This window comes from Notamacropus eugenii, chromosome 3 (assembly GCF_028372415.1).
Source record: "Notamacropus eugenii isolate mMacEug1 chromosome 3, mMacEug1.pri_v2, whole genome shotgun sequence".
NCBI lineage: Eukaryota > Metazoa > Chordata > Mammalia > Diprotodontia > Macropodidae > Notamacropus > Notamacropus eugenii.
This window is the reverse complement of record NC_092874.1, coordinates 281704466-281732333: the sequence shown is the minus strand read 5'-3', so window position 1 is coordinate 281732333 and position 27868 is coordinate 281704466. Positions and strand designations below refer to the sequence as shown.

At 40.9% G+C, this 27868-nt stretch overlaps 1 protein-coding gene across 3 annotated transcripts in view; it reads left to right on the top strand.

Annotated features, from left to right (window-relative positions):
• The window catches only part of ANKS1B (ankyrin repeat and sterile alpha motif domain containing 1B), a 1189006-nt gene that overhangs the window by 1058528 nt on the left and 102610 nt on the right, over positions 1-27868 (top strand). For all 3 annotated transcript variants that reach the window (XM_072655667.1, XM_072655669.1, XM_072655668.1), the window contains 2 exons: positions 10909-11016; positions 14427-14606. In XM_072655667.1, the coding sequence (XP_072511768.1) occupies positions 10909-11016; positions 14427-14606 (288 nt within the window). The remainder of the gene's footprint in view (positions 1-10908; positions 11017-14426; positions 14607-27868) is intronic.

Below are 27868 nucleotides of genomic sequence, written 5' to 3'. Positions count from 1 at the left end.
TTAATTATCCATATACCTATCATTTTCAGCCAAGAATGTCAGGGAAATCCACAATGACCAGGAGAGAGAGAGAGAGAGAGAGAGAGAGAGAGAGAGAGAGAGAGAGAGAGAGACAGAGAGACAGAGAGACAGAGAGACAGAGAGAGACAGAGACAGAGACAGACAGAGAGAGAGAATTATGTAGCATATCATGTAGCATATATAGTATGGTGAGGGTTGGATGTGACGTTTCTTCTGATGTGAGCTGCTCTATGCCCTGTTAATGCAATGTTCTCTATGTGAATTCCCCCTGGCAAAAATCACAGACACTTGAATGACAGCCTTGACATAATATTGTAGTATGTTGATGTCTAAAATCATTATCAGATGTACTGTCAGAGCAGGAAGGGGCTTTAGAGATCATCCCATCCAGCCCCATTCTTTTTAGTAAGGCCCACAGAAGGGAAAGAACTTGCTCACATGGCTGGGATATGACATGAATATCTTTGGGTCATTATATTATAAGTGTCTAAAACACTCCGTTTACATTTGTACTGCAATACTGTGGATCAGGAACCTCACCAATATTCCTCTTCCTCACTGGTAAAGATAGCGACTCATCTGGAAACACAGGGTAGTACGGTAGAAAGAGTATTGATTTGGAAACTAGAGGATCTGAATGTAAATCCTACCTATGACTATGGGTTACCTGTGTGACCTATTCAAGACACCTGGGTTTGAATCTTGCCTTAGCCATACAACTTTTCACAAAAAAAAAAGTAAAACACACGCACCATTCAAACTCTCCTGGTCTCAGTTTACTTACCAATAAAAATGAGTTGAATAAATAGTTTGCTTCTGGAATTTTGATAAAACTCCTCTAAAGTTCCTATCAGATCTCAGCCTATGATCTTTTTTTTTGTTCTGTCATATAGCTTCTTTTTTTATTTATTTAACTTTTAACATTCATTTTCACAAAATTTGGGGTTACAAATTTTCTCCCCTTTTCTCCCCTCCCCCCCCAAACACCAAGCATTCTAATTGCCCCTATCACCAATCTGCTCTCTCTTCTATCATCCTTCTCTGCCCTTGTCTCCGTCTTCTCTTTTCTCCTGTAGGGCCAGATAGCTTTCTATACCCCTTTACCTGTATTTCTTATTTCCTAGTGGCAAGAACATTACTCAACAGTTGATCCTAACACTTTGAGTTCCAACTTCTTTACCTCCCTCCCTCCCCACCCCTTCCCTTTGGAAGGCAAGCAATTCAATATAGGCCAAATCTGTGTAGTTTTGCAAATGATTTCCATAATAGTTGTGTTGTATAGGACTAACTATATTTCCCTCCATCCTATCCTGTCCTCCATTACTTCTATTCTCTTTTGATCCTATCCCTCTCCATGAGTGTCGACCTCAAATTGCACTCTCCTCCCCATGCCCTCCCTTCTATCATCCCCCCCACCCTGCTTATCCCCTTATCCCCCACTTTCCTGTATTGTAAGATAGGTTTTCATACCAAAATGAGCGTGCATTTTATTCTTTCCTTTAGTGGAATGTGATGAGAGTAGGCTTCATGTTTTTCTCTCACCTCCCCTCTTTATCCCTCCACTAATGAGTCTTTTGCTTGCCTGTTTTATGAGAGATAATTTGCCCCATTCAATTTCTCCCTTTCTCCTCCCAATATCTTTCTCTCTCACTGCTTGATTTCATTTTTTTTAAGATATGATCCCATCCTCTTCAATTCACTCTGTGCACTCTGTCTCTATGTATGTGTGCGTGTGTGCATGTGTGTGTGTGTAATCCCACCCAGTACCCAGATACTGAAATGTTTCAAGAGTTACAAATATTGTCTTTCGATGTAGGAATGTAGACAGTTCAACTTTAGTAAGTCCCTTATGGCTTCTCCTTGCTGTTCACCTTTTCATGGTTCTCTTCATTCTTGTGTTTGGAAGTCAAATTTTCTTTTCAGCTCTGGTCTTTTCATCAAGAATGCTTGAAAATCCTCTATTTCATTGAAAGACCAATTTTTCCCCTGAAGTATTATACTCAGTTTTGCTGGGTAGGTGATTCTTGGTTTTAGTCCTAGTTCCTTTGACTTCTGGAATATCCTATTCCATTCCCTTCGATCCCTTAATGTAGAGGGTGCTAGATCTTGTGTTATCCTGATTGTATTTCCACAATACTTGAATTGTTTCTTTCTAGCTGCTTGCAATATTTTCTCCTTGACCTGGGAACTCTGGAATTTGGCCACAATGTTCCTAGGAGTTTCTCTTTTTGGATCTCTTTCAGGCGGTGTTCTGTGGATTCCTTGAATATTTATTTTGCCCTCTGGTTCTAGAATCTCAGGGCAGTTTTCCTTGATAATTTCATGAAAGATGATGTCTAGGCTCTTCTTTTGATCGTGGCTTTCAGGTAGTCCCATAATTTTTAAATTGTCTCTCCTGGATCTGTTTTCCAGGTCAGTTGTTTTTCCAATAAGATATTTCACATTATCTTCTATTTTTCCATTCTTCTGGCTTTGTTCTGTGATTTCTTGCTTTCTCATAAAGTCCTTAGCCTCCATCTGTGCCATTCTAATTTTGAAAGAACTATTTTCTTCAGTGAGCTTTTGAATCTCCTTTTCCATTTGGCTAATTCTGCTTTTGAAAGCATTCTTCTCCTCATTGGCTTTTTGAACCTCTTTTGCCAATTGAGTTAGGCTAGTTTTCAAGGTGTTATTTTCTTCAACATTTTTTTGGGTCTCCTTTAGCAGGGAGCTGATTTGCTGTTCATGCTTTGACTTCATGTCTCTCATTTCTCTTCCCAGCTTTTCCTCCACCTCTCTAACTTGATTTTCAAAATTCTTTTTGAGCTCTTCCATGGCCTGAGCCCATTGGGTGGGCTGGGACACAGAAGCCTTGATTTCTGTGTCTTTGCCTGATGGTAAGCATTGTTCTTCCTCATCAGAAAGGAAGGGAGGAAATGCCTGTTCACCAAGAAAGTAACCTTCTATAGTCTTATTTCTTTTCCCTTTTCTGGGCATTTTCCCAGCCAGTGACTTGACCTCTGAATATTTTCCTCACACCCACCTCGCCTTCTGATCCTCCCAGCCAGCGTTTGGGGTCTGAGATTCAAATGCTGCTTCCAGCCTCAGGGCTTTGGGCGGGGGCAGGGCTGCTATTCAGTGTGAGATTAAGTTCAGATGCTCAGGGAGGGGCAGGGACTCCTCTCAGGCTCAGTTCCCTCAGGGAGTTTATGCACAGACCTTCAACAATGGATCCAGGCTCCTGCCTGCTTGGGGAGCCCCAGTCTGCCACCGCCCCTCAGCTTCTGTCTCCTGAGGGGGCCCGAGCCATGGGGGCACCCCACTCCCCCCTCCACCCGCCAAAGAGACTCTCTCACCGACCCCCATCACCTGTGGGTGGAGGGACTTGTGCGGCCGCTGGAGATCCCGTCCCTGAAGCCTGCTCGGATCTGTTCCTCTCAGTGCCGCGGCCGAGGCAGGTCTGGGCTGGGCTCCGTGTCTGCAGCGCGATGGACCTTTTGCGAGAGGTTTGCAGATCCCTCTGTGGGTGGAGGGACCCATGTGGCCGGTGGAGATCCCGTCCCTGAAGCCCGCTCGGATCTTTTCCTCTTGGTGCCGTGGCCGCGGCAGGGCTGCCCTCTGCTCCCAGTCCCAGCGCCCAGTCCGCAGCATGAAGGACCTTTTGTGAGAGGTTTGCAGGTCTCTCCAGAACAGAAATCTCCCTCCCTCCAATGTTCTGTGGCCTCTGGGTGCAGAATTCGCCGTGAGTTACTTCTTTGTAGTTGTTCTATGGGTTGTGGGTTCGGAGCTATGTGTATGTGCGTCTTTCTACTCTGCCATCTTGGCTCCGCCTCAGGCTATGATCTTAATCTGTAAGTTGAAAGTTTAAATGAAAGAGCTTTTGAAGTCCCTTTGAACTCCAAAGCTATGACCCTGTGATCCATCCATGCCTCCTCATCCCGTATGAATCTCATTTAGGTCCTCCCTTCGAGGATCTTTCTAAGCCCACTGAAGGCTTTCTACCTTTTCCTAACTTTTCCAAACCTCAGTCTTGCTCCATGACCAGACCTGTCTTTTTTTCTAGACATACATTTGTTGGATGAGATGACTCTTCTTTTGTATGCCTAGCCTCTAACACGTTATCTGGTACCTATTAAGTGCCTAATAAATGCTTGTTGATTGATTGCTTATGGAGCAAGAGTAAGGAATAGCTAATGGACAAGTCCCAGTGCTCTGATGATGGACCAGTTTAATATGGGTTGTGACTGGTATCCCTGGAAAGATCACCTGCACTAATGAGGCCACAGATATATTTCAGTATAAATACAAAGGAGAAAGAGGAGAAATAATTGACATTTATTTAGTGCTTATAATTAGTACCCCTAATACCAGCACTACTAGTAACTAGCAGACATAAAGCATTTTACATTTATCATCTCATTTGAGCCTGAAGATGACCCTGGCAGTGAGATGCAATTATTACCCCCCCCTTTTACAGATGAGGAAACTGAGACTCAAGAAGACTCTTCCATGGTCACATCTAGCTTAGCATGTCAGAGGGGAGAATTAAATTCTCATCTTCCTCCAGGACTGCCCTTCATGCCCTGTTGCCCCTTCCTGTATTCAGGTCTTTATGTCAGCAACTGTCAGGCTATTTATACCCACCCTGCATCCTTCGACTGCCCTGCAGGTCACCCACAGGGTTGATTCTTAGGAGACATAGGGGTTCTATGGTTCTCAACCCTGTAGAATCACCAGGGGAATACTAATGTGAAAAGATGGTTTACTTTTTTTTTGGTCCATGGAGTAGCTTGAGATTGTTTTTTTTTAAAAGTGCTTCACAATTTCCCAAATGTAATATAGTACGCATCCCATTCCACTTTCTATTTGGTTATAGGTCTTATTTCAGATTAGATTTTAAGAAATAACATGGGGGCAGGTCCTAGCTTGCTGACTACATCAGTGATGTGTTACCCCATAAATCTGTGGGATTTCAAGAGCATTGCTACCTTAGGCAGGCTCATCTCTGAATGTCATTTGACTCGTATCCCAGCACAGAATGGTGCTGAAGGGACAGCAGGGTGTGAAAAGAAGCCCCTGAATGGAAAAGAAAGCCCTAGGTCTCCAAGATGCCTGATCAATCATAGAATTTAAGGGCAGAGAGAACCCTAGAAATGTCTAATCCAAGCCTCTCATGTAATAGATGAGGAAACTGAAGCCAAAAGAGAAGAATGAAAGGATTCACCATGGTTCACACAAGTCTGAAATTCAAATCTTTGGAGTCCAGATTGAGTATTCTTTACTGATTCTGCCTTGAGATTTTTTTCTCTTCTTCCTCCTTTGAGTTTTTCTCTGCCTTACCTTATTCCAGTTGGGTTTTATCTCTTCTGCAGACTTGGGAGATTGGAAGGCAGCTCTATTCTGTAACCATCATAGGTTTCTGATCTTTGATCTACATTTGGATTTAATTGAATTCAATTGAGCAGGAACTAATTAAGCTCCCACTCTATGTACTGGGCCAGGTGCTAGAGATTTAAAAACAAAAATGAAATGGCTCTTATCCTTCAGGAGCTAAAATTCTACTGGAAAAATAACATGTACACAAATAATTAAATGCAAAATGTCTTGAAAGTAAATATAAAGTAATTGAAGTGGGGAGTGTCCCTATTAGTATTATTAGCCAAGGTAATTAGAGGGTAATTATGGCAGTGGTGGGCTTGGGGGCATTTTTTACAACCTGAGTGACAATTGCCAAGATCAAAAAAGGCCTCTTGGAGGAGGTGGCATTTGAGCTGAGTCCTGCTTGGATTTGGAGATCCTAACAGGCAGAGGTAAGGAGGGAGAGAATTCCAAGCCTGGTAGATTGTTGTTCAGTCACTTTTCAGTTGTGTCCAATCTTTGTGACCCCATATGGGGTTTTGGTAACTGGAGTGGTTTGACATTTCCTTCTCCTGCTCATTTTAGAGATGAGGAAACTGAGGCAAATAGAGTTAAGTGACTTGCCCAGAGTCACACAGTTAGAAAGTGTATGAGGTTGGGTTGGAACTAAGGTCTTCCTAACCTTGAGTCTGGTGCTCTATCCCCTGGTGCCACCTAGCTGCCTAGCTGATGGAAAGCCAAAGCAAAAGATGCCAAGACCAGAGAAAGACCACCATATATGGAGAACAATATTTGTGAATAGATATGCTCAATACTCCTAAATTTTGTGTCAGTGACTAACCTGAGAGACACCTTGGTCAAGTATTCTTCCTCAATGCCATACTAGCTATGTGAGTCTGAGCAAACCCTACCTCTCTCAGCATAATCCCTTCTCTCATAATCGTCAGTAGGAATCATTTAATTCTTTGTACTTGTATCTCCAGCACCTAGGACAGTGCCTGGCACATGGGAGGTAGGTGTGTAATAAATACTTTTTGATATAACTCCATTTACTCATCACCTACTTTGCACCAGGCACTGTTTTTGTTGTTGATTTTTTAAGATGGCACTTATGATTTCATTGGTGTACTGATCTTCCAGTGGTATAGAAAATATATATTTTTTTCTACACCAATGCAGACCATGCACCTTTTCTGTAGAGAATCAGAGAAATGCCTAAAGCCTGGAGAGGTTGAATGACTTACCCATGGTCTTGTAACCAAGACGTATCAGAAATAGAATGTGATCTAAGGTTCCTGACTCTCAAGCTTGCTTTCTTTCCATTCTTCTAGACTGCCTTTTGTGCTAAACACTGAGGATATAAATTGAAAAAAGTCCCTGTCCTAAAAAAAGCATGGTTTGAGAGGACAAAATTATTATTTAACAAATAGTACAGGGAAGCTGAAGTGTGTGATGGGATGAATACTACACTTGGTGTCAGGAAAACCTGAATTTGCACCCTACCTCAGCTATTTAATAGGTGTGTGACTCTGGGCAAGGGATTTAACCTCTCCATGTCCTAAGTTACTCTATAAGATGAGAAGTCATTACATATGTAATCGATGTCATGTCATAGCTTGTTGTCTCAATGGATGGGGGAAGGGTGGGAGGAAAGAAGAATATTTGGAAATCAAAATTTTTAAAAAATTAATGCGAAAGAATAAGTTAAAATTAAAAAATAAGATGAGAAGTCAGCCTGTATCAGTGGAGGCAGTCAATACATCAGGAACTCTCTCTCAGCCTCAGTTTCCTCATCTGTAAAATGGAAATAAAAGTAGCACCTACTTCCCATGGCTATCATGAGATCAAATGAGTTAATATATGGAGAGTGCTATGCCAACCTGAAAGTGCTACATAAATATTAGCTATTATTATTCTTCAGATTTCACCTTTGACACTGGCTGTGTGGCCATAGTCAAATTTTAGAACCTCTCTGAGCCTCAGGCAACTCTTGAAGAGTTTAATATGTAGTTTTTAAGACCATAAGTTGTTTACACACCAACAGAATCATAGGAACTTCATGGATTCTCAAGAGATAGTATATATTGAAATTTTAAGGCACTACTTGTGGTTTGTCAGATATTGTGCTTAATGAGGACTGGCATTTGGCTGAACAACTAGATGAAGGCTGCTAGATTAGATGACTCAGAGTGCTGGGCCTGGAGTCAGAAAGACCTGAGCTCAAATCCAGCCTCAGACACTGGCTGTGTGACCCTTGATGAGTCTGTTTTGCCTTAATCCACAGAAGAAGGAAATGGCAAACCACTTTGCCAAGAAAAGTCCATGAATAGTGTCGGCATACTATATAGCCCTCAGGGTCACAAAAAGTCAAGCACAACCCAACAACAAATTTGGCTAAACAACCTAGGACCAAGAATGAAGACTGTGCCATTGGAAGGCCCTGAGAAGGATCTTGTCCTTCCATTCTATTAGTACCCACCTGAGCCCCCAGAGCTTTGCTGTTTCTCTTTTACTGCCTCCAAAGTTGGGAAGACTGGATGTATACAGACTCAGTTCTTTTCATTCTGACAGATTTGCTGGGATTACCCGCAGGGCTACGGGAGTGACAAGTGGGTGAATTCTGGAACTGCAGCAGGATCTTCTGTGAAGTGGGGTTATTTATAGAGAATAGAGAACATTTTATCCAATGTTACTAACCCATCTTTTTCAGGATTGATTCTAAAATTGTGACTATAGAACTGGACTTGTCAGCCCATGGGCTTAAGACATGGAAAGGTCTCTCCATTCACTGCTCCTTCTCTGAGGAGGGTCATAGATGCCACTGGGGGAGATGGCGGTGCTCATCACTGTGACTTGCTGGATATCCCACAATCCTTTAAATAGGTTCTAGAATTAAACTAATAAATCTCAGGGTGAAAAGATAGACTTTATTTCTATTATGAAATATCTTCATTATCACTTCTAGGACAGAGAAATGTCTCGGGTTTAGCCAGACTTGTTTTTCCAAAGCCTTCCAGTTTGCTATTTTCATTTTGGTGAACTGGACATATCTGGGAGAATGGGCCAGGTTGTCTCTGATAGCACCTACGTGACACAGCACAAACTGGCTATCACCTGCTCCTCTTTTCCAAAAGTAGATTCATGTGAAAAAAGATTGAATAAAGGTTGATAATCACTGTTGTTTTTTTAAAATAAGTATGTTTGTTCCATATTAGATGGCCAGATTCTCATATCAGCATCATTTTAAAGGTTTAGTTTGGGGTAGAGATAGAGTCATGCTAGTCCCGATGTGTGTCCAAATGGAAATCAGTCAATTAACAAGCATTTTTATAAGCACCTACTTTGTGCCAAGTACTGGGGATATAAAGACAAAAATGACAGAGTCCCTGCCCTCATTCAAGGAGCTCACATTCAATCTCAGGAGACAACATGTGATAGATATATAGATGGATGGATGGATGGATGGATGGATGGATGAATCAATCAATCAAAGCTCTTTGCAAGTTGGAAGGTATTTTTTAAATGATTGATAAACAACAGGACTATTAATGTTCCTTTGGGCCAGGCCACTCATTATGCTGTAAATCTGTTTAACTATACTCTGGTCTAATCTGTCTCTCTTCCCCACAGTCATAATATGAAAGAGACTTTGATCTGACCAAAACTAATTAAACTTACTCCTACAACATTCCCCCAGTGTACCAGTCTGGTTAGTTGCAGTTCAGTCATGTATGACTCTTTGTAACTCCATTTGGGGGTTTTCTTAACACAGATACTGGGGTGGTTTGCCAGTTCCTTCTCTAGTTCATTTTACAGATGAAGAAACTGGGGCAAACAGGGTTAAGTGACTTGCCCAGTGTCCCGCAGCTAGTAAATGTTTAAGGTGGGATTTGAATTCATGAAGACAAGTCTTTCTGCTTCCAAGCCCAGTGTTCTAGCCTTTGTGCACCTAGCTGCCCTTTAACCAGTCTGGTAAGCCCATCCAAAAAGGGAAATTACATTAGTCTGTATGACTTGGTCTTAATAAAGCTGTGCTAGTCATTTGTGGTAACTTATTTCTAAATGTTCACTAACCAACCCTTTAATATCATATATTCTAGAGTTTTACTAGAGTTGGAGGTCAAATTCAGTGGCCTATAGTTTGCAATCTCCGCTCTCTTCTTTGGGGAGAATCAAGACATGCGCCTTCCTCCAACACCTTTCCCATTCTCCTTAGTCCTTTCAAAGATGATTGATGGTGACTCAGTAATCACATCTGCCAGTTCTCCCAAAACCCTGGGCATAGTAAAGGGGAAAGGGAAGGGAACACGCATTTATTAGGTGTTTCCTTTGTGCCAGGCACTGTGCTAAGTATTTCACAGTAGGTGATGTGAGCTGATTTCCTTTGACTTCATCAAGGGCGTCTAGATCTTCTATTTCTCTCTATACTTAAGATTTCAAATCCTTATTAGACATTTTTTTCTCTGTTGTTTTTAGTTAAAAGTCTTATACTTTATTAAGATAAACTAGAAAGGAGATGAGTTGGGGAAAGTACACCTCTAACATTTGAGGTTGACATCTAGAATTGTAACTCCACCATTCCATAGCCCATCCCTTAGTCACACAGCCAAAATCAGAACAGAGGGTGGGATGAAAGGAGGTCTGATCAAGTGAATCTGGTCTCAAGCTCATTGGACCCAGATCTGGAGTTGGGAGGGACCTCAGAAACCTTCATCCAACCTCTTCATTTTCCAAGTGAATTATCATGCATGGATCAGGTGACAGAGCCCAGATTCAAACCCAGGTCCTGTCTCCAGGTCCAACACCCATTCCATTACAACATGCCATCCCCCAAATTTACAACACCCATGTGTTTTGTAAATTACCTCCTTTATCTTCACTAGTGTGCACTCTCTCTTTCTCCCTCTTCCTCTCTCCCTCCCTCTCCCTCTCCCTCTCCCTCTCCCTCTCCCTCTCCCTCTCCCTCTCCCTCTCCCTCTCTCTCTCTCTCTCTCTCTCTCTCTCTCTCTCTCTCTCTCTCTCTCTCTCTCTCTCTCTCTCTTCCTCTTCTCACTCATCTTTCACCAAGTCCAGACCTCTCACATCTATTCTTTTTTGGTCTTTCTACATTAACATTGTTTGACCTAGATCTCTGTCATGCTTTCTGAAACTTTTCTAATCTGGACCTCTCTGGCCGGCTTTCCAACTCAGCTTTCCAACAACTCAGCTTTCTAGTGTTTTTCCTTCACATTCATATTTCCACTCTCCTCCACTTTCACTCTTTTCCTCTCCATCTTCTTTTTCCTCTCTCTCCTCTTTATCATTCTCTCTTATTTCTACTCTACCTTCTTTTGTTTCCTCCCCTTCCTTCTCATCTCCTTTTCTCACCTGTCCTATCATCTCAAGTTTTCTTGTCCTCTTCAAGAATGAAGTACAAACAACAATAGTCAACTGGCAGTTACTTGCACAGAATTTCTTGGGGTCTGTTTTGAGGGGAGGAGAGAAGGGTTTTCCCTTCATACTTTTATTTGCTCAGACAAAATCTTTTGACCTAAATCTATATTGTTTCAGGTTTTAAAAATCAGTTTGATTGGCCACAGAAAGCGTATTTTGGCATCCCTGGGAGACCGGCTACACGAGGATCCTCCCCAGAAACCCCCTCGCTCCATCACCCTCAGAGTAAGTTGCCTGAACATGGCTTTCTTTCTCAGGGTTATGCTTAACCAATATGGAGGCTTGCCAAATGCCTGAAGCTGCAGGTCGGGAGACATGGGATATTTCTTAGACAAGTAATTTACATCCTCTGCATTTCCAGGGACTGGGGAGGGGGAGAGAAATCCACTCTATTTATCTTAATAATTTTATGTTGTTTTTAATGCATTTGCTGTGGCCAAAGCAGCATATGAATATTTTATGTCCAGATGTATAGTTCAGTGGAATTCATTCCAATAAACCCCTGCTTTCACAGCTTCGTCTGTCACCATCTTTGCCAATGGATGGGAATTCATTTTCTTTTTTTAATCGAAAATCTCTGATCCACAGGAAAAACAAATTAATCAAGGGCCACAGCAAACTAAAAAGTATCTTATAATAACTTTAGGTCTATGATTCTTACTTTAGAACAGAATATAACACCTTCTACTTGCCTGCTTTTGAAAATGAAAAGAAAATGGAAATGACTTTTAAAGGAATGAAAATGATGCTCAGGTTTTATTTTGTAACAAGATTAGCACAGAGAAGAGGTAACAGGGAAACGCAATCAGGAGGGAGAAAGAGAAATAGAGCAAGGGAGAGGAGAGAGACAGAAACTAAGGAGGGAGAGGCAGAGTAGGAGAGGAAAGGGATGAGAGACTAGAAGGGGGTGATAAAGTAAGTTAGGAAGTTAGACAGAAAATATGAATTATAGAGATAGAAGAAAATTGAGAGGAATTAATAGGAATAGATTTTCAAAAAATAATAATAATGACTGAAACATGTGCAGTGGATTGACCTCCTCAAAGGCTCATTTGTTCACCTGGGAACATGTGCTGGGAAAAGAAAATGGAGAGAGGCAAGGAATCAGGGAAGAGCCCAGGATCTCCCAAGTTTTCTCCTCTCCATAAATCCTAGAACCCAGTTCTATATTCAGAGGAAAGAAAAGAAGCAGAAGAAGGAAGAAAACCCTGAGTTTCCTGCTCACCCAACATTTATTTTTTGTATTACTTGCTGCCACTTCCCACATCTCTAAGCCATCTCAAAGGGCCAACCATCCTTCCACACGACCACCTACCAACAATGTCTTCTCCTTCTAGTAGACTGAGAGTCTTTCCCAGTTCTCTAAGCCCCTGACCTCCTGGAATCCCAGGGCAGCAAGAGGACCCCTTTCATGATTTTCTTGATAATTATTAATTCAGGCTCCACACTATTCCAACAACAGAACAACTGACTTCTCCATCTTGAAGTGCTGACTCAGAGTAGATGGAGAAATCCACACCACCAAACTAGTACTGGATATTAAATGCAGACTCTTCCATTTACTACCTATATTACCCTAGGCAAGCCATTTCACTGCCTTAGTTTCCTCATTTATAAAAGGAAGGAGTTGGGTTAGAGGGACCCCTCTGACTTCTCTTGCAGTTCAAGATCTATGATCCTAGAAGCGAGACCTGACTCTGAGATTCTTCAAGGGTCTGCACAACAACAATCACATCATAATGACCCAAAGATATTTCCCTTCATTGACTTGGGTCTTAGTTTGCAAAAATTCATCCAAAAACTGGAGATTTGGATGGTAAACTACCCTGGCCTTACTCCCTCTCATTCTTCATTTATGACTCAGTTTTCCCTGCATAACTTTTGGCCTCTGAATCAGTGGTGTCAATATATGACACAAAATGCTAGACCATTTGCAGGATGTAAGTGGGATCACCCCATGAATGAGCTTTATTTTGTTTAGGAAATTTCACAGAAGAAGTCAGGAATTGGGGTCTACTGGGGGGAAGAAAGAGAAGATACAGCTAAAGAGAAGGGAAAGGAATTAGATTGTGACAAATGTGAACAGATTGGAGGATGACAGGAAATGAACAAGGCTCCTTTGGGAATAAAGAAGACTTTAGAGATGTTTGGGGAGTGGTAGAAACCTGGAGAGCCATTTTCATCCTTCAAAGGTATCCCCCCAAAAATAGAGCAGGGTAACATTGGAGGGGGGTGGAAAACTTCCTTCTTTTGCTTTAAGTTCGTGGAGGAGGAGAAAGGAGTTAGCAGGCGTAACAATGAGACCAGGGAGGCTGAGTTTACCAAAGCTTACTGAAAAGAGCATTTGCTCCATAGTCAGAGGGCCTGGGTTCAAATCTTGCCTCTGACACTACCTGAATGACTTTGAGTAAGTCACTTGATCTCCCTGGGCCTCAGTTTCCTTAAATGTAAATAAGTGAATTGGACTGGAAGGCCTCTGAGATTCATTCTCAATTAATAATCCTAAAATCTCTTAAGGCATGGGGTGATCATTTTGTTCTGCTAACTCCTTTTCCTTCCTTCTCTAGCCTCTCCTTCTAACTACCCTTTTCCCTTCCCCCTTGCAAGCAATTAATAGGAACAGATTTTTAAAAAAATAATAATAATGACTAAAACACGTGCAATGGCTTGATCCCCTCAAAGGCTCATTTGTCCACTTGGAAACATGCTGGGAAAAGAAAATGGAGAGGCAAGGAATCAGGGAAGAGTCCAGGATCTCCCAAGTTTCCTCCTCTCTATAAATCCTAGAACCCTGTTCTCAGGAGAGTCTTGAGAGACACTGAAATATAGTGGACAAAGTGCCAGCCTTGAAGGCTCACCTCTGCCCCACGCCGGCTGCGTGATCCTGGGCAAATCACTTAAATACTAGATGCTCTAGACAATTCTCTAAAGACTAAATTGTAGAGAAGGTGCTGACCTGCACTGGTACAGGGAATTCCCTCACCCAGGAGTTCCCTAAACCAAAGAAATCGTGGGTCTAATTCCTCACCCTATCCTTACCTCGCTTTGGACCTATCTCCATCAGATTCAAGTTTATTATCCCCCTGCAAAGAAAAAATCAAATTCCCCATTTGTCCCATTGTTCACCGTTCCATGGTCGTCGTAATGCTGTCTATACTGTGTGCTGTGCTGTTCCATGTCACCTACCCACTACCAAAAGGTAAATCACCCTCCATTGTGCTCCACTTGACAGTGTCATATTCACGTGCATGTACCAGTTCGTGACGCCCCTGCTTCATCATGCATAGGCGCAGGTTCCTTTTTTTTTCACCAAAATGACTGACTCAAGGAAAAGGTGCCTCACAGACATATGCATGGCTGAGCTCACCGGGAGTTCTGGCGTCACAAACTGGACACCCAGTTTTTCACCCTCGAATAATTCGGTTAAAATACTTAGAGGGAAAAAAAAAGCACTGAATATATCATACCATTCATTAGTGGAATGGGAGAATGCCATCCAACTCCTTGGCATTGTCCACCCCCCCACCCCCCCAAAGCATCCCTAATGCTTTTTGTTTTGTCAGTCGTTCAAAGTTTTGAAACCAACGAATACCCGCTAGAATATGGTATTTATTTCATGATGTATTTCCATTCAGGAACCCAGTGGTAATCACAGCCCTCCTCAGTTGTCTCCATCACTTAGCCAAAGTACTTACACCACTGGGGGCTCCCTAGACGTTCCACACATTATCATGCAGGGTGATGCAAGGAGAAGAAGAAATGAAAACTACTTTGATGATATTCCCCGATCGAAACTGGAGAGACAGATGGCCCAGGTAAGGTGGAAAAAAGCATATCTTTGAGCTCTTGTACCTATCATTAGCATCAAGTAATGCCTTCATTGTAACTCATGCCTTTGGCTTCCTAATGACTCTTCCCTGGGGGTCTTACCTTGGGCTCTATTTATTCACCACATGCCCCATTCTCCAGAAAAGAATCCAGCTGTTGGAACTCTCTTTATCAAATATGTATCTTTGCTCTCTCTTCTTACTGAAGAAACTAAATTAAATCTCAACAAATATTTTCCTACCCAAAGAAGTAATTTGGTGAACAAACCAAAGGGTAATGAATGTAGATGATTAAAACCAGGATTGAATTGATGTAAAGTGATTCAATAACTAAAATGTAAAAGACTAGAATAGAACGAAGCATTGCGACTGAATAGGTATGGTTCTGATTCCCTCCCGAATGTATGTATTTTTCTAGAATTAGAATACAGTATGTAAAAAACTATGTTATAATTTAATTGTTATGGTTTAATTATGCCACAGGTGATGAAATGATAACTAGATTATGTGGAGAGAGGCAAGATATTGTAGAAGAGGGCTGGCCTCAGAGGGAGTTTGAAATGCAGCCTCTGTCACATATTACCATGTGACCAACCTTTTCTTGGCCCCAGAAAACTGTCTAAAACTCTGTGTTGCACAGTAACCAATGCTTGATCTATGCTGGTAGAAGGAATTTCCTTACCAGGAGTTCTCTACGTGGGCTCAGCCCCCACTACCTCCAAAAGAAAAAAGTGTACATATGTGTATATAAATATATACATATATATACATATACACACATATATACATATATGCGCATATTATGTGTGTACATATACATATATACTTAGAGAGAAAGAGAGAGGGAGACAGACGTGGTAAGGTGACAGGGCTGGAAAGGCAGTTCTCTCTGCAGTGTTCTTCCCATGACATCATAGGTCTCAGGAAGAAAAAATGACGTTATACAAGGTGTCTGGAAAATCTTAATTCAATTTTAAGATATTAAAGCTTAAAACTGCACCCAAACATTTAGGACAGTCTGTATGGTTAGATTATATTTAATATTTTATGATATATATGGTATATGTAATAACACTACAGCATGAAATATTTAAATTATATTTCATAAATATTTTCCTACTGAAAGTATTAACGTTGTGAGCAAATCAATGGGTAATGGATATGAAAAATATGTAACTGTGATTGGATGATATAATTTTATACAATCATAATTTAGAGGCAGTATTGTGTAGTGGACAGAGGGCAAGCTTATGATTGGGAAAGCCTGGGTTCAAGTTCTGCCTAAGACATAGACTAGCTATGAGATCATGGACAAGTCTCTTAACTTCTCAGTGCTCCCAGCCATGTACCTAAGATTATAAATTAAATCCAATCCAGTTAGCACTTTTGAAACCCCTACTAAGTGCAAGCACTGTGCTCAGTGCTGGAGATTTGTCTTTGTTCAGTCATGACCAACTCTTCATGATCCCATTAGGGGTTTTCTTGGCAAAGATATTGGGGAAGTTTGCTATTTTCTTCTCCAGCTCATTTTACAGATGAGGAAACTGAGGCAAAGAGAGTTAAATGACTTGTCCAGGGTCATACAGCTAGTACGTGTCGGAGGCCAGATATGAACTCAGGAAGATGAGTCTTCCTGACTCCAGATCTGGTACTCTATCCACCGCCCCTGGCTGTCCCCAGTACTGGGGATACAATTAACAGAAAAACAACCTGCCCTCCAGGAGCTTACAATCTGATGGGGTGAGACAACACACAAAAGGAGGCAGGAAAGGTAGGGGGAAATACCAGAAAGGACCTAGCTCAGGGGCAAGAGAGGAAACCAGGCAGAACAGCAGGTACAAAGGGAAGGCACTGAATCCAGTTTCTGCTCTGCATGAAGGAGGGCATTGGGAGAGTTTGTCATTCCACCCTCCAACCCTCCACTTAGAGGGGAAGAGGAGGCTACGAAAGATGGCAGCAAAGATTAGAAATGACAACTTTATCCTGGCAGGGACATCCTATCCCTGGAGTTGAAACCAGGCAGAGTGGCAGCCCAAAGTAGTAAAGAGGGGGAGAGAGAGGGGCATGGAAAGAGAGAGAAAGGAGAAGAAAAGAGGGAGAGACAGAGAGGGAGAGAGAGGAAGGAGAGAGACAAACAGAGAAAAGAGAGGAAAGGAGGGAGGGAGGGAGAGAGAGAATGAGAGAACGAGAACTAATACTGAGACTGGTTGCATTTGAAAAGGATAGATAGCATTGCCAGAGACTTGTCATTGAGCACCTGCCACAAAAGATCTATACAATCTTGAATCCTTTCCATGTTTCAGGTCTGATTGGAGAGGTGCTTGTAGATGCTCTGTTGGAAGAGTCTGTAGTCATCATTCAGCATAGCTAGTTAGCCACAGAGTGGTTAGTAATTAAGTGCTCCCTCAAGTCACCTTAGATGGATGGTCAGAGAAGCAGCCAGAGACATAGAGAGAAATGAATTTGTTGAACACTTCCTAGTGTAGAGTTGAGACCATTTTTGTCTTTGCTCTGGGGTCAGATTGATGAACCCAAAGGCTTTCTTTTTCCTGCTGATGAGAAAATCCAGGTGGAAATTTGACCATAAAGAGATTTGTTTCAACCTTTTGAAAAAGAGGTTTTAAATTGTACAGGAGATATCTTTTTAAAAATCTTCAGTGCATGTGCCATGCTTTAGCTCAAAACTGGAAGGTATGAAGATACTGTACAGGGCACTGCAGGAAATGTTGCAGGCACATTGCTTTCTGGACATGAAAACCCTGGAGGGAGAAGGCTTGGGTAACCCTGTGTCCATTTGCCTCTTTTCAACCGTGAATTGTTCTCTGTTCTTTACCAAGGGCAAGGTCAAACATGGCATTGTTGTCTTCCTTGCTTTTATTTTTAAATGAATGTAGATAGGAGATGAACCTGAGTTGAAACATTTTTTTACTTCTCTTGAATCATAATTTAATTCCTACTGTAGTTGTTTGGATTGAAGTCACTCAAAGGTTATGTTCAGAGTTGGGATTGGGGTAGGCAAGGGAGATAGCTTCCTAGGGCACAATCCAGTGGGATGATGCATAACAAAGAATAATTTTAAATATTACTTTTTTAAAAATGGACATATTGAAGGCCAGAAAATTCCAGTCATCTTTGGTTTTTGTGATAAGGTTTCATGAGTTAAAACTGAGGCTGAAAGCCTTCTGGGAGTGACAACCGGAAAGGGATGGCATAGAGTAGGGTACCTAATTTTCAAACCTTGCCTACGGCACTCAAATGCCCTGTCCCAGATCTGAGTGCACTAACTCATGCTTTATTCTCCCAGGCATTTGTCATATGTTTTCCTCTCTTAGCATTACTGTATGACATCTGTGTTTGAATTTCCCTAATAAGAGCATTTTTTTTCCAGAATGGACTGTAGTTTGAAAACTTCCCACAATCATGGAATCCATAGAAATAAATTCAAACTGGGTCTTCTAGGACACTCTTCTTGTTGTTTGCTTATCCGGTTAGGGGGGTATACATGGGCAGGGGAGTCATTTCCCAAGTATCTAATGAGCACCAATTGTAGAGCAGTCCAGCATCCAAAACTATAACTACCAAGTGTTATATATGGCCACTTAATTTTTGGAACGTAATTACTTCCTCCCAACCATGCAATCTTATAAAGGAAAGAAGTTACATATCTCTCTGTCCAAACATTTGCTTGATGTAGTTTACCATTCCCTAAAACCTCACAGGTGACAGATCTAGAAAGGCTTCTGCCTACTTACTCTTCTCCTTTATAGCATGACTAAAATTCTGGAGACCAATGATACTTTTTAAAAGACCATCTTGTTGGGTTAGGTTTAGAGTTGGGGGTGCATTCTGTGTTTTTTTTTTTATTTCTTTGATATTCATTGAGTACCTACATGCACCTATTTTTTTCTAGTCACCACCATCAAATACAGCACATTATCTTACTAATAGAAAGTTGAGGCAATATTTAGTGCTACAGAGGCATAATTAAAGAAGTAGACTGACCTTTATTTAAATCTTAGCTCTGCCATTCATCCAGTCTGTGACCCTGGGCTTACATACCACTTACCCTCTCTTAGCTTAGCTTCCTCCTCTGTAGAATGGACGTACAGATGGCACCGACTTCACAAGGTTGTTGTGAAGATCAAATGAGTAATGTGCATACAAACCTTCACGCTCTATATAAATAATGCTAGATGCTATTTATTAGGGAAGGAAATACACAGTTATCCAACAACTTATGTGTTCAGTACTGTGCTAAATGCTTTACAAGTAGGATCTCACTTGCTCTTCAGTACTGGGCAGTCACTCAACAAGCACCTACTATGTACTAGATGCTGTGGATACAAATACAATTGGTGGAACAATCCCTAATTGAAAGGAACTTATGACCCCTCAGCCTCAGTTTCCACATCTGTAAAAATGAGAGGGTTGGATTAGATGACTTCTGAGGTCCCTTCCAACTCTGAACTTGCCTTATAGAATATCCTTCCAATTTTTCTCTGACCTCTACAATGATGTCAGTGATCTTAGGTGAGGGATGCCCAACACTCAACATGATGTTTTAAGGAGAAAGAAGGTTGAATGATTTGGAGGATATAATGAAAGCAGTGTCTGTTAGTGTGGGTATGTGTATCTATGATACAGAAGATTAACATTACCAGGAAGGACACTGAATGTGGACTGCTGAACTTGGGGTCAGGGGACCTGAGTTGCTACTTATGTGACACCGGGCAAAAGGCTTCAACTCTGGGTCTTTCTGGCTCTGTCTGGTGTTAAGTGCAGGGACTGAATTAGGTGATTAGGTTCTTTCCACACTAAATGTATGATCAAATGAGCTTTGAGGAAAACATACCATTGGAACTGACTTAGAAGACAGACACATTTCTTTGTTTTAGAAGGGGATTTTGTTGGTGTTATTTTTTTTACTTTTAAAGAAATAAACCCCTCCCCTTCCCTTACCCCATAAAGCTCTGTCCAAAACCTATTATCTTTCCAGAAGCAAGCATCAATTTGAATGGCTATTTTGTAGCTCAGCAAGCTTGTCTGCCAGAAAATGAAATATTCTATGATTTGCAGCTGCATCATCAGATTTTTATGTTTAACATTTTGTCATTCAATCCACACCTTTTCCCATTCCTCTTTTTTTTAGATTCTTAATATAATAATAATAATTTTAAAAATCCATTTTCTATTTTAACACCCTGTCTTCCCTGGCGCCAAACCATATTCCTCCCTGGAGGTAGGTTTGCTGTGCTCAGCAGATAGATAGATGGGTCCACATGGTTCTTCATAAAAACTTACATTAGCAATTAAAATTCCACTAAGTAATGAGTCATGCTGCTCCTTCCTACCCCTCCAGAGAAAACTGAAGCCCACTCGCTTTTCTGCCTAATGGAGCTCTCTAAAATGTGTTCCCATTTCCCTGAAGGCACACAGTCCTCAATTCATGTGGGCCCAACCCACTCTGGTTCTCATCTTCAAGAAAACCTATCAGTTCACCCTTGGGCTTCTCCTAATCCATGAAAAGAAAAGAAATTGTAGTCCGGAGAAAACCACCATGGAGAGTTTATGTCCTAAAACCACCACATTTAATTCATAGCCTTCTGAGCCACAGCTGAAATGGATTTGAAATGGCAGCCATAGGGCATGGTCCTTGAGTTCTGAGGGGTGCAGACAGTTGAAGCTTTGGAAGTCTAGAAAGGATCTGAATCAAGATCATTTTCATCCAAAACCAGCTCTCTTTCTACTGCCCTTTGCTTACGTCATAGGGAAAGGAAGGAAACTAGCATTTATCAAGTATCGGTTGTGTGTGAGACACTTTATGCTAGCACTTTACATTACAAACTCATTGAATCCTCACAACTCTGGGGAGGTAGGTGCTATTATTATTTGCATTTCATCCTAGTAATAGTAATAAATGTACTTTTAAAATCACTGAATTTAGTCATGTGAAAATATCTCAAGAGTAAACTCTGATGCCACATTGAAAACCTATCTGACCTGGAATTTTAACTTCAATTCATTAGGCCTGTTTTTTAGAAACAATCAACCCCAGTTTTCACTCCAAAAACTGAACGTGTACTCCTACTTAAGAGAGTATCATGATTATAGTACTGTATTAGTGTTTTCAACTTTCCAACTTTCAGCTTTCCAAAGCATTTTCATTATTTTAGCCTAAATCAAGACTAATAATTCCTAAGTATTCAATATACATGGGGTATGTCAAAACCAGTCATCCCCTTTGGAAATTAATGTCCTTTGTCACTGAATTAGTGAAATGTACCACAGCTACATTTCTAGGCATGTGTCATTTTAGGACCTAACTAGGTAGTTTTAGAATCACATTATAAAGTAGACAATATGAATTATAAAACAGTGTAATGGAATGCTATGGATCTAGAGTCTGAGTCCTGCCCCTAGACACATATTGGTTATGTGACCATGGGTAGGTCCCTTTAACCCCAAAGTAATTCTCTAAAAATTTAAATTAGAGGCCAGTTGCTGATCTACAAAAGTGAAAAGAGTTTTCATGCTGGGAACTCCACACTACCACTACCACCGCCTAAGTCCTAGACCATGGTGATATCCTATATAAGTCAGCTGTGGGATCCTCTTGTTTGGACTCAAGGAAGGACAATTAAACACACTATCTGAACCAGGGGTCCTCAGCCATTTTCACGACATGGATCCTTTGCCAGTCTGGTAAAATCTAGGAACTCTTTTTCAGAATCATGTTTTTAAATAATTGAAAGAAATGCTAAATTTTAATTAGAGATTAGTGAAAAGAAAGATGTCATCTTTTCCTATTTGAGTTCATAGATTCCCTCTGATCCCATAATTAAGAACACCTGATCTAGCTAGTGTTTTCACAAAATCAAAATAGTCTCCTTAAATATAAGAAAAGAGATTATAATTTTAACACATTCGTGCCGCTCGTTCAAGGCAAAGAATGTAACACTCTATTGTATAGGATTAAAATTATAGGAGCAGGAATTTAGAGCTGAAGGAAGCCTCAGAGAACATCATCTATTCCAACCTGCTCTTTTTCAGATGAGGAAACTGAGGTCCAGAGAAGGTCCCAAAAGTAACAAGGGTTTGAACCCAGGTCTAGCACTCTATCCATTGCCCTGAGCCTGACTGATTGAGGCTGATGACAAGAAGAGTGAATGGGATCAGTTGCCTGGATGATGTGTCAATTTAGATAGCAAGATTCTGGAACAGTAGAATAAGAAGTGACTATCATATGGTGCCTTCAAGTTGGCAGGCTTCTCATGTGTATGGTCTTTTTAAGAGCCTTTGAGATAGACACGACAAACAAGCATTATATATTATTCTCATTTTTTCAGAAAAGGAAACTGAGGCTCAAATAAGTCAGATGATTTGCCAGTGACTATACTACTATCAAGTCTCAGAGATAGGATTTGTAATTCATGGTTTCCTATCTAGATAGCCAGGTGGTGCCATAGTGGATAGAGCACCAGACCTGGGGTCAGGAAGACTCATCTCCCCAAGTTCAAATCTGACCTCAGACACTACTTGTATAAACCACTTTGGGATCTTTGACCCTAAATGGGGTCATAGAGAGTCAGAAATGATTGAAAAACAACTGAATGACAAAAATTCTGACTCCAAAGCCAATGTTCTTTCCATTATCCTAAGGGTTGTGCCTTTTTCTCATCATTCAAGTCTGTTCTAGTCTGTATTAAAGGTTCTTAAGAACCCTGGTCCTGTGGATCATATAAAGATTACTTTGGGGGGTGGGGGGACTTTCTTTGCATTTTTTGTCCCTGAAAAAGGTAATGCTAGGGAAAAGGTCATTTATCTGACCACTAACAGACTCTCTTACTTTAAAGTTTCCAAAGTACTTTAACATATATTATCTCATTTGAGCCTCACAATATCCCTCTTTTATCATTCCCATTTTGCAGATTAATACACTTGAGGCAGAGAGGGTTGAAGTCACTTGCCCAGCTAGGAAGCAGGATTCTAACTCATGTCTCTCTGACTCCAAATCTAGAGCTCCATCCAGTGCACTGCCTCCTGGAGCTGGGCTTCTTGAATTTTTGCAGAACTCTTACAGGGACACAAGATCATAGAGCTAGAAGGGATCTTAGAGGTCACCTAATCTCATGTTCTCATTTCACAATTGAGGAAACTGAGGCCCAGAAAGATAAAGTGAACCGAACACAGTTGGAACACAAATACAAAGACTGAATCCATTTCAACTCCCAAAGAGGTTTCATTCTAACAGGAAATTTTTTAAAGTACACATATAACTATTTGTGACATAAATGTAAAGCGAACAAATACAAAGGAGTTAAATACTACTCATAGCTAGTTTGAGAAAGGGGGTACCAGAAATTGGGAGTATCAGGAAAGAGTTACTTTATACAACACATGGTGTGAGGTGTAAGCAACCAGTAAGAAGTATAGCCAGAACAAAATTAAAATGTCATTTGGAAATAACAAAGTAAAAATACAATAGAACATAAGTAATGTTAATATGTGATTTTCTGAGTCATTATGCAGACAACAGGGATCCTTATATATGGGTTTGTGAACCCTATGTGTTTTTCTCAATCTTTATACAGACAGCAGGGATCCTTATCAGGGACCCTTATCCTTTGGGTCAGTGGACTCTACTTGAGTTTGGTGCTACTGGTGGTGCTTGCAGCATATCTTGAAGGAAAAGAGAGAATCTTTGAGGAGAGGGTGAAGAAGGCAATCCAGGCTTGGGGATTACTAGTACAGACACAAAGATGGGATACAGAATGGCTTATGTGAAAAAAACAAAGACATTTGGGTTTAATGAATAGAATATGGCAAGGGAAGTAATTTATAATAAGGCTGTAATGATACACTGGGGCCATATTGTGAAAGGCTAAACAGAGGAATTCATATTTGAGCCTAGAAACTATAGGGAGCCCCTGGCATTTATTGAGTCAGGAAGTGGCAAAGTGAGATCTGCACTTCAGGTAATAAGGTAATAAAGCAGGTTGTACACTTCCTTTCCTCTGACATCAGTGTTCTTCCCACTGCCTCCCAAACTTTGCTCAAAATAATCCTATGATATTGTTAGTAGAAAAGTTCACTGTTTTCAATACACAAATAGTAATAAATTTTTTTATTATCATCTCAGTTGTAGCAATATGGATTGGGCTGCCATTTTGTATTTTTCATTGTTTCAGTGGGTATCCCTCATGAGAGTCTATGTACTCTATTGGTGTCCATAGAAAATCATGAAGAAGGTCCCTGAACATATTGGGAGGACCCCCTCTGGCAAAGTTATGGAAGGACATGGACAAGAATCTCTCAGGAAGGGTAGGCAGGGAGATGAGGTTGCAATCCTCATTAATGGGGTCAATGCCCACATTGATGAGATTGTAATTCACTGGAGTAATGGAGGATATCAATAGAAAATATGTTCACAAGGGGACCTTGTGAAAGGACCATCACAGGCAGAGAGAGAACAGATTCAAGCTTAGGGGCCTTAAAACAATTTCCAGTAGACATCCAAACTTATGAGGATTTTGGAGAAAAAAAAAAGATGTTGCCAAGGTGATTTTGCAGTCTTGGTCAATTTTTAAAAGTGGCAGAAAGGGGAGATCATCTGTTCAGAAGAAGAAAAGAAAATGTTTTTCTTGCTCTTTCTAAAGGCTCTTTCTGCTTGTTTGAAATAGGACACTAAATTATTAGGTGCTAAAAAAAATGCAGTTGGCCTTTTCCAAAAGGTGCCAGGAGGTCCATAGGGAGTAACTTGTCCTTTCGTGCTTCTCTTGAGTAGGGGCTCCCACGTCAGAAAATGTTGTCTACTCCCCAGGCACCCAGAGCTGACTTAAATAACAGAATGAGAAAGTATTAGTAATAATATAGAGTTTTGAGGTTTACAAAATACCTTACACACATTACCCATTTGATCCTCACAACTACCCAGGGAAGAAGTACTATTACTATCCCCATTTTACATATGAGAAAACTGAGGCAGACAGAAGTTACTTACCCATGATCACATAGCTACTTAAAATATGAGGGAGATGATTTGACATCAGGTCTTTCTGGCTCCAAATCCAATACTATAATCATGAGGTCACCTAGTTGCCCCTTATTAAGTATTTACCATGTGCCAGACATTATGCTAAGTGATGGTGATACACAGAGAAAAGCAAGATGGCCCAGCTTTCAAGGAGCTCACATCCTAAATGGGGAAATAATACAGGAGAGTTCAGTTCCAATAATATTTTCTGAACACTTCATCACATCAATTTTTTAAGCCATTTTCCATTTTGAATTCCATCACATAAGTATTATTTTAAAAGACCCAATTTAACCATTGACCTCAAAATCTCCTCTCATACAGCTCCAAAGATGAAACCTCCAATGCTCTGGCAAAGCCTAACAATATATAACAAAACAGAAAGTTTGGAATAAGCTAGCTCAGCAAACTCTCCCATCACCAGCCTCAGATTTGACAGCTTATCAGAGACTATAAGCTGATGAGGTTCTTCTGATGATAACAGAGAGGAGCACTCTGGTCCTATATCTGCGGTATAGGCAGAGAGCTTGGGGACCAAGTTTGTTAAGCTAAAATGAAGTCATATGTATGTATGTATATCTGTACTTATATAAATATACTTATGTGTTTATGTATATGTATATTTGTATATATACAGAGATGGATGATAGATAAATAGATGAATAGCACTTTTATATTTTAGATACCTTTATTTATTTTTCACCTTGCTTATGCTGGAGACAATTGGCAGAGTCATTGGGTGCAGTGGAAGGAGTGTTAGATTTGGAGGCAAAGGTCCTGGGTTCAGATCCTACCTTTGCCACTGGTTGTAAATGCACAAATACACACACACACACACACGAATTAATGAAATCACAGTCAAGATCAAAAATCATTTCTTTGCACTTCCTTGAAGACAAGTCATTTGGAGTTTTTTAGAGAAGGGCTCTGGGCCATATTCTGGTCTCAAATAGTTCTCTGATCAGTGGCTCAGAAACTAGACTCTTGTGAACCTGTTAACTGTGGGGCACAAGAATTCTTCCCTTTTCCCTCTCCTTCCTTCTCTGTCTTCCCTTATCCCCCACAGTCACAATGGAGGTTGGATTTTGAATGAATCTTAGAGTTGAAAGGAGCTTTAGAAATCATCTGAGCAGAGGCAATTAAATATCATAGTGGACAAGTGCTAGACTTGGAATCAGGAAGACCTGAGTTCTCATCTTGCTTCAGAAACTTACTACAAGTATGACTTTCTGGAGAAATCACATGACCTTTCAGCTTCAGTTTCCTCATCTCTAAAGTGAGGATAAAAATAGCACCTACATCACAGAGCTTTGGGAATCATCAAATGAGATGTGTGTAAAGCTCTTTGTAAACATGAAGAGTCACAATATGGTGGGAGGTTGGAAAGATAAACGAAAAGCAAATTGTGTGAGACCCTGAATGCCAGGCTAAGAAGTGCGCATTTTTCCAAAGAGGCAAAAAGAGCCACTGAATCTTTCAAAATGACGAAATGAAGAAGATGCTGACATCCAGGGAGGAAATGAATGTGTTTGCTTTCAGACACATAGATCATAGACTCGTGGGTCTAGAACTTGAAGGGACCACCATGGTTCACCTTCACAATAACCCAAGGGGCATGGGGGAAGGATCACAAATAGAACTTAGACCCACCTCTCTCAACCACAAATCCAGCATTCTATATGATAGTAAAAATCAGGGGGAAAAGAGAAGTAGGAATAATAATTAACATTCACACCCCAGGGTTAGCACTTTAAATAAATACCCTAACCCATGAGGGAGGCGCTATTATCATTATTGGAGGCTCTGATGAATTAAGTGACTTCCCCAGGGTCACACAACTAGATAAATGTTAGATCTAAATCCAAGCCTTTTTGAATCCAAGTTCAGTACACCATACTGATTCTCACTACCATTCAATATGTGGGTTTCATCAAGTAGAATTTATTGATAATTTTAATAAATAGCACTTCTTGGTTATTTGGTCCTTGTGCTCATTGGGACTGTGAAGTAATAAGGCTGAAGGTCGAGACAAACTGTGAAGTGCTTATAGGTTGCATTGTGAATCTCGGTGCTTAAGCCAACACTGGTCAGCTCTTGCATTTCCAAGGTGCCATACAACAGAGTCATGGAATCCAAGGAAGCAGCATGGTCCAGGAGGTGGGTGGGGGAGGAGCACTGGCTCAAGACCGGAGGAGGGAGAGAAATTTGAATCTCCTCTTTGACACTTGGTGACCTTAGGCAGTTCAGTTCATTCTGGGCCTCCCTTTCTTCATTGGACTAGATGATCTCTCAGGTCCCTCCAACTCTGGAGCTAGGCTTCTAGGATTACCTGCCTGAAGTCAGTCAGTCCATCAACAAGCATTTATTTCGGACTGCTACGTGTCAGGTGCAGTGCTAGGTGCTGAGGATTCAAGTGCAAAGGTGAGACCACCCCTGCCCTCCAAAGGTCTTACATTCTATTGAAATACCTTGAGTTGCTGTTTTCACTGCCAATCAACAGTTTAGCTTTTCTTTTTTTAGGCAAGATAATTGACAAAGCAACCCATACCTTAGTAAGGCTGCCACAAACTTAATTTTTTCCAAAAGCTGTTATTTTGCATTTCCATTCTTCTAGGCTCCAACAACCAGGATGCATCTTATAACCTCCTCCCCAAAATAACACATACAAATCCCTTCAAACAACATTTTGTAAACATGACAAATCACATTATGTATATCTCATGTGACTTCGCAATAGTGTTTAACCACCGTTATGTGTTACTGCTGGGGAGTAAACAGGACATCCTCTTCTGCACATGAAGGGGACAACAGGACGTCCCCTCCTGCACATGAAGGGGAGGTAGGTCCTATTATTACCCCATTTTACAGATAAAGAATCTGAGGTCAACAAAGTCATCCTTTACATAAGGGAGTTGGACTCAATGGTCTCTAATGTCCTTTCTAATCCTAAATCTATGATCATGTTTGTTAGAGGCAGGCTTTGAACCTGTATCTTCCCAACTCCGCACCAGTCCTCTAGTCATTACACCAAGAAACCTCTCGACATATACCTAATACATCTGTTTAAATATAGTTTGAGGTGTGAGGGGAAAAAAATCACATTTTATTTTCTTAAAGGTTTAGAGTACTTGGCAGATAATATCGTCACCTACAAGATCCAGTTTCTTCCCAACAATAATAGTAACAACTGACATTCACACAGCACATTAAGATATAG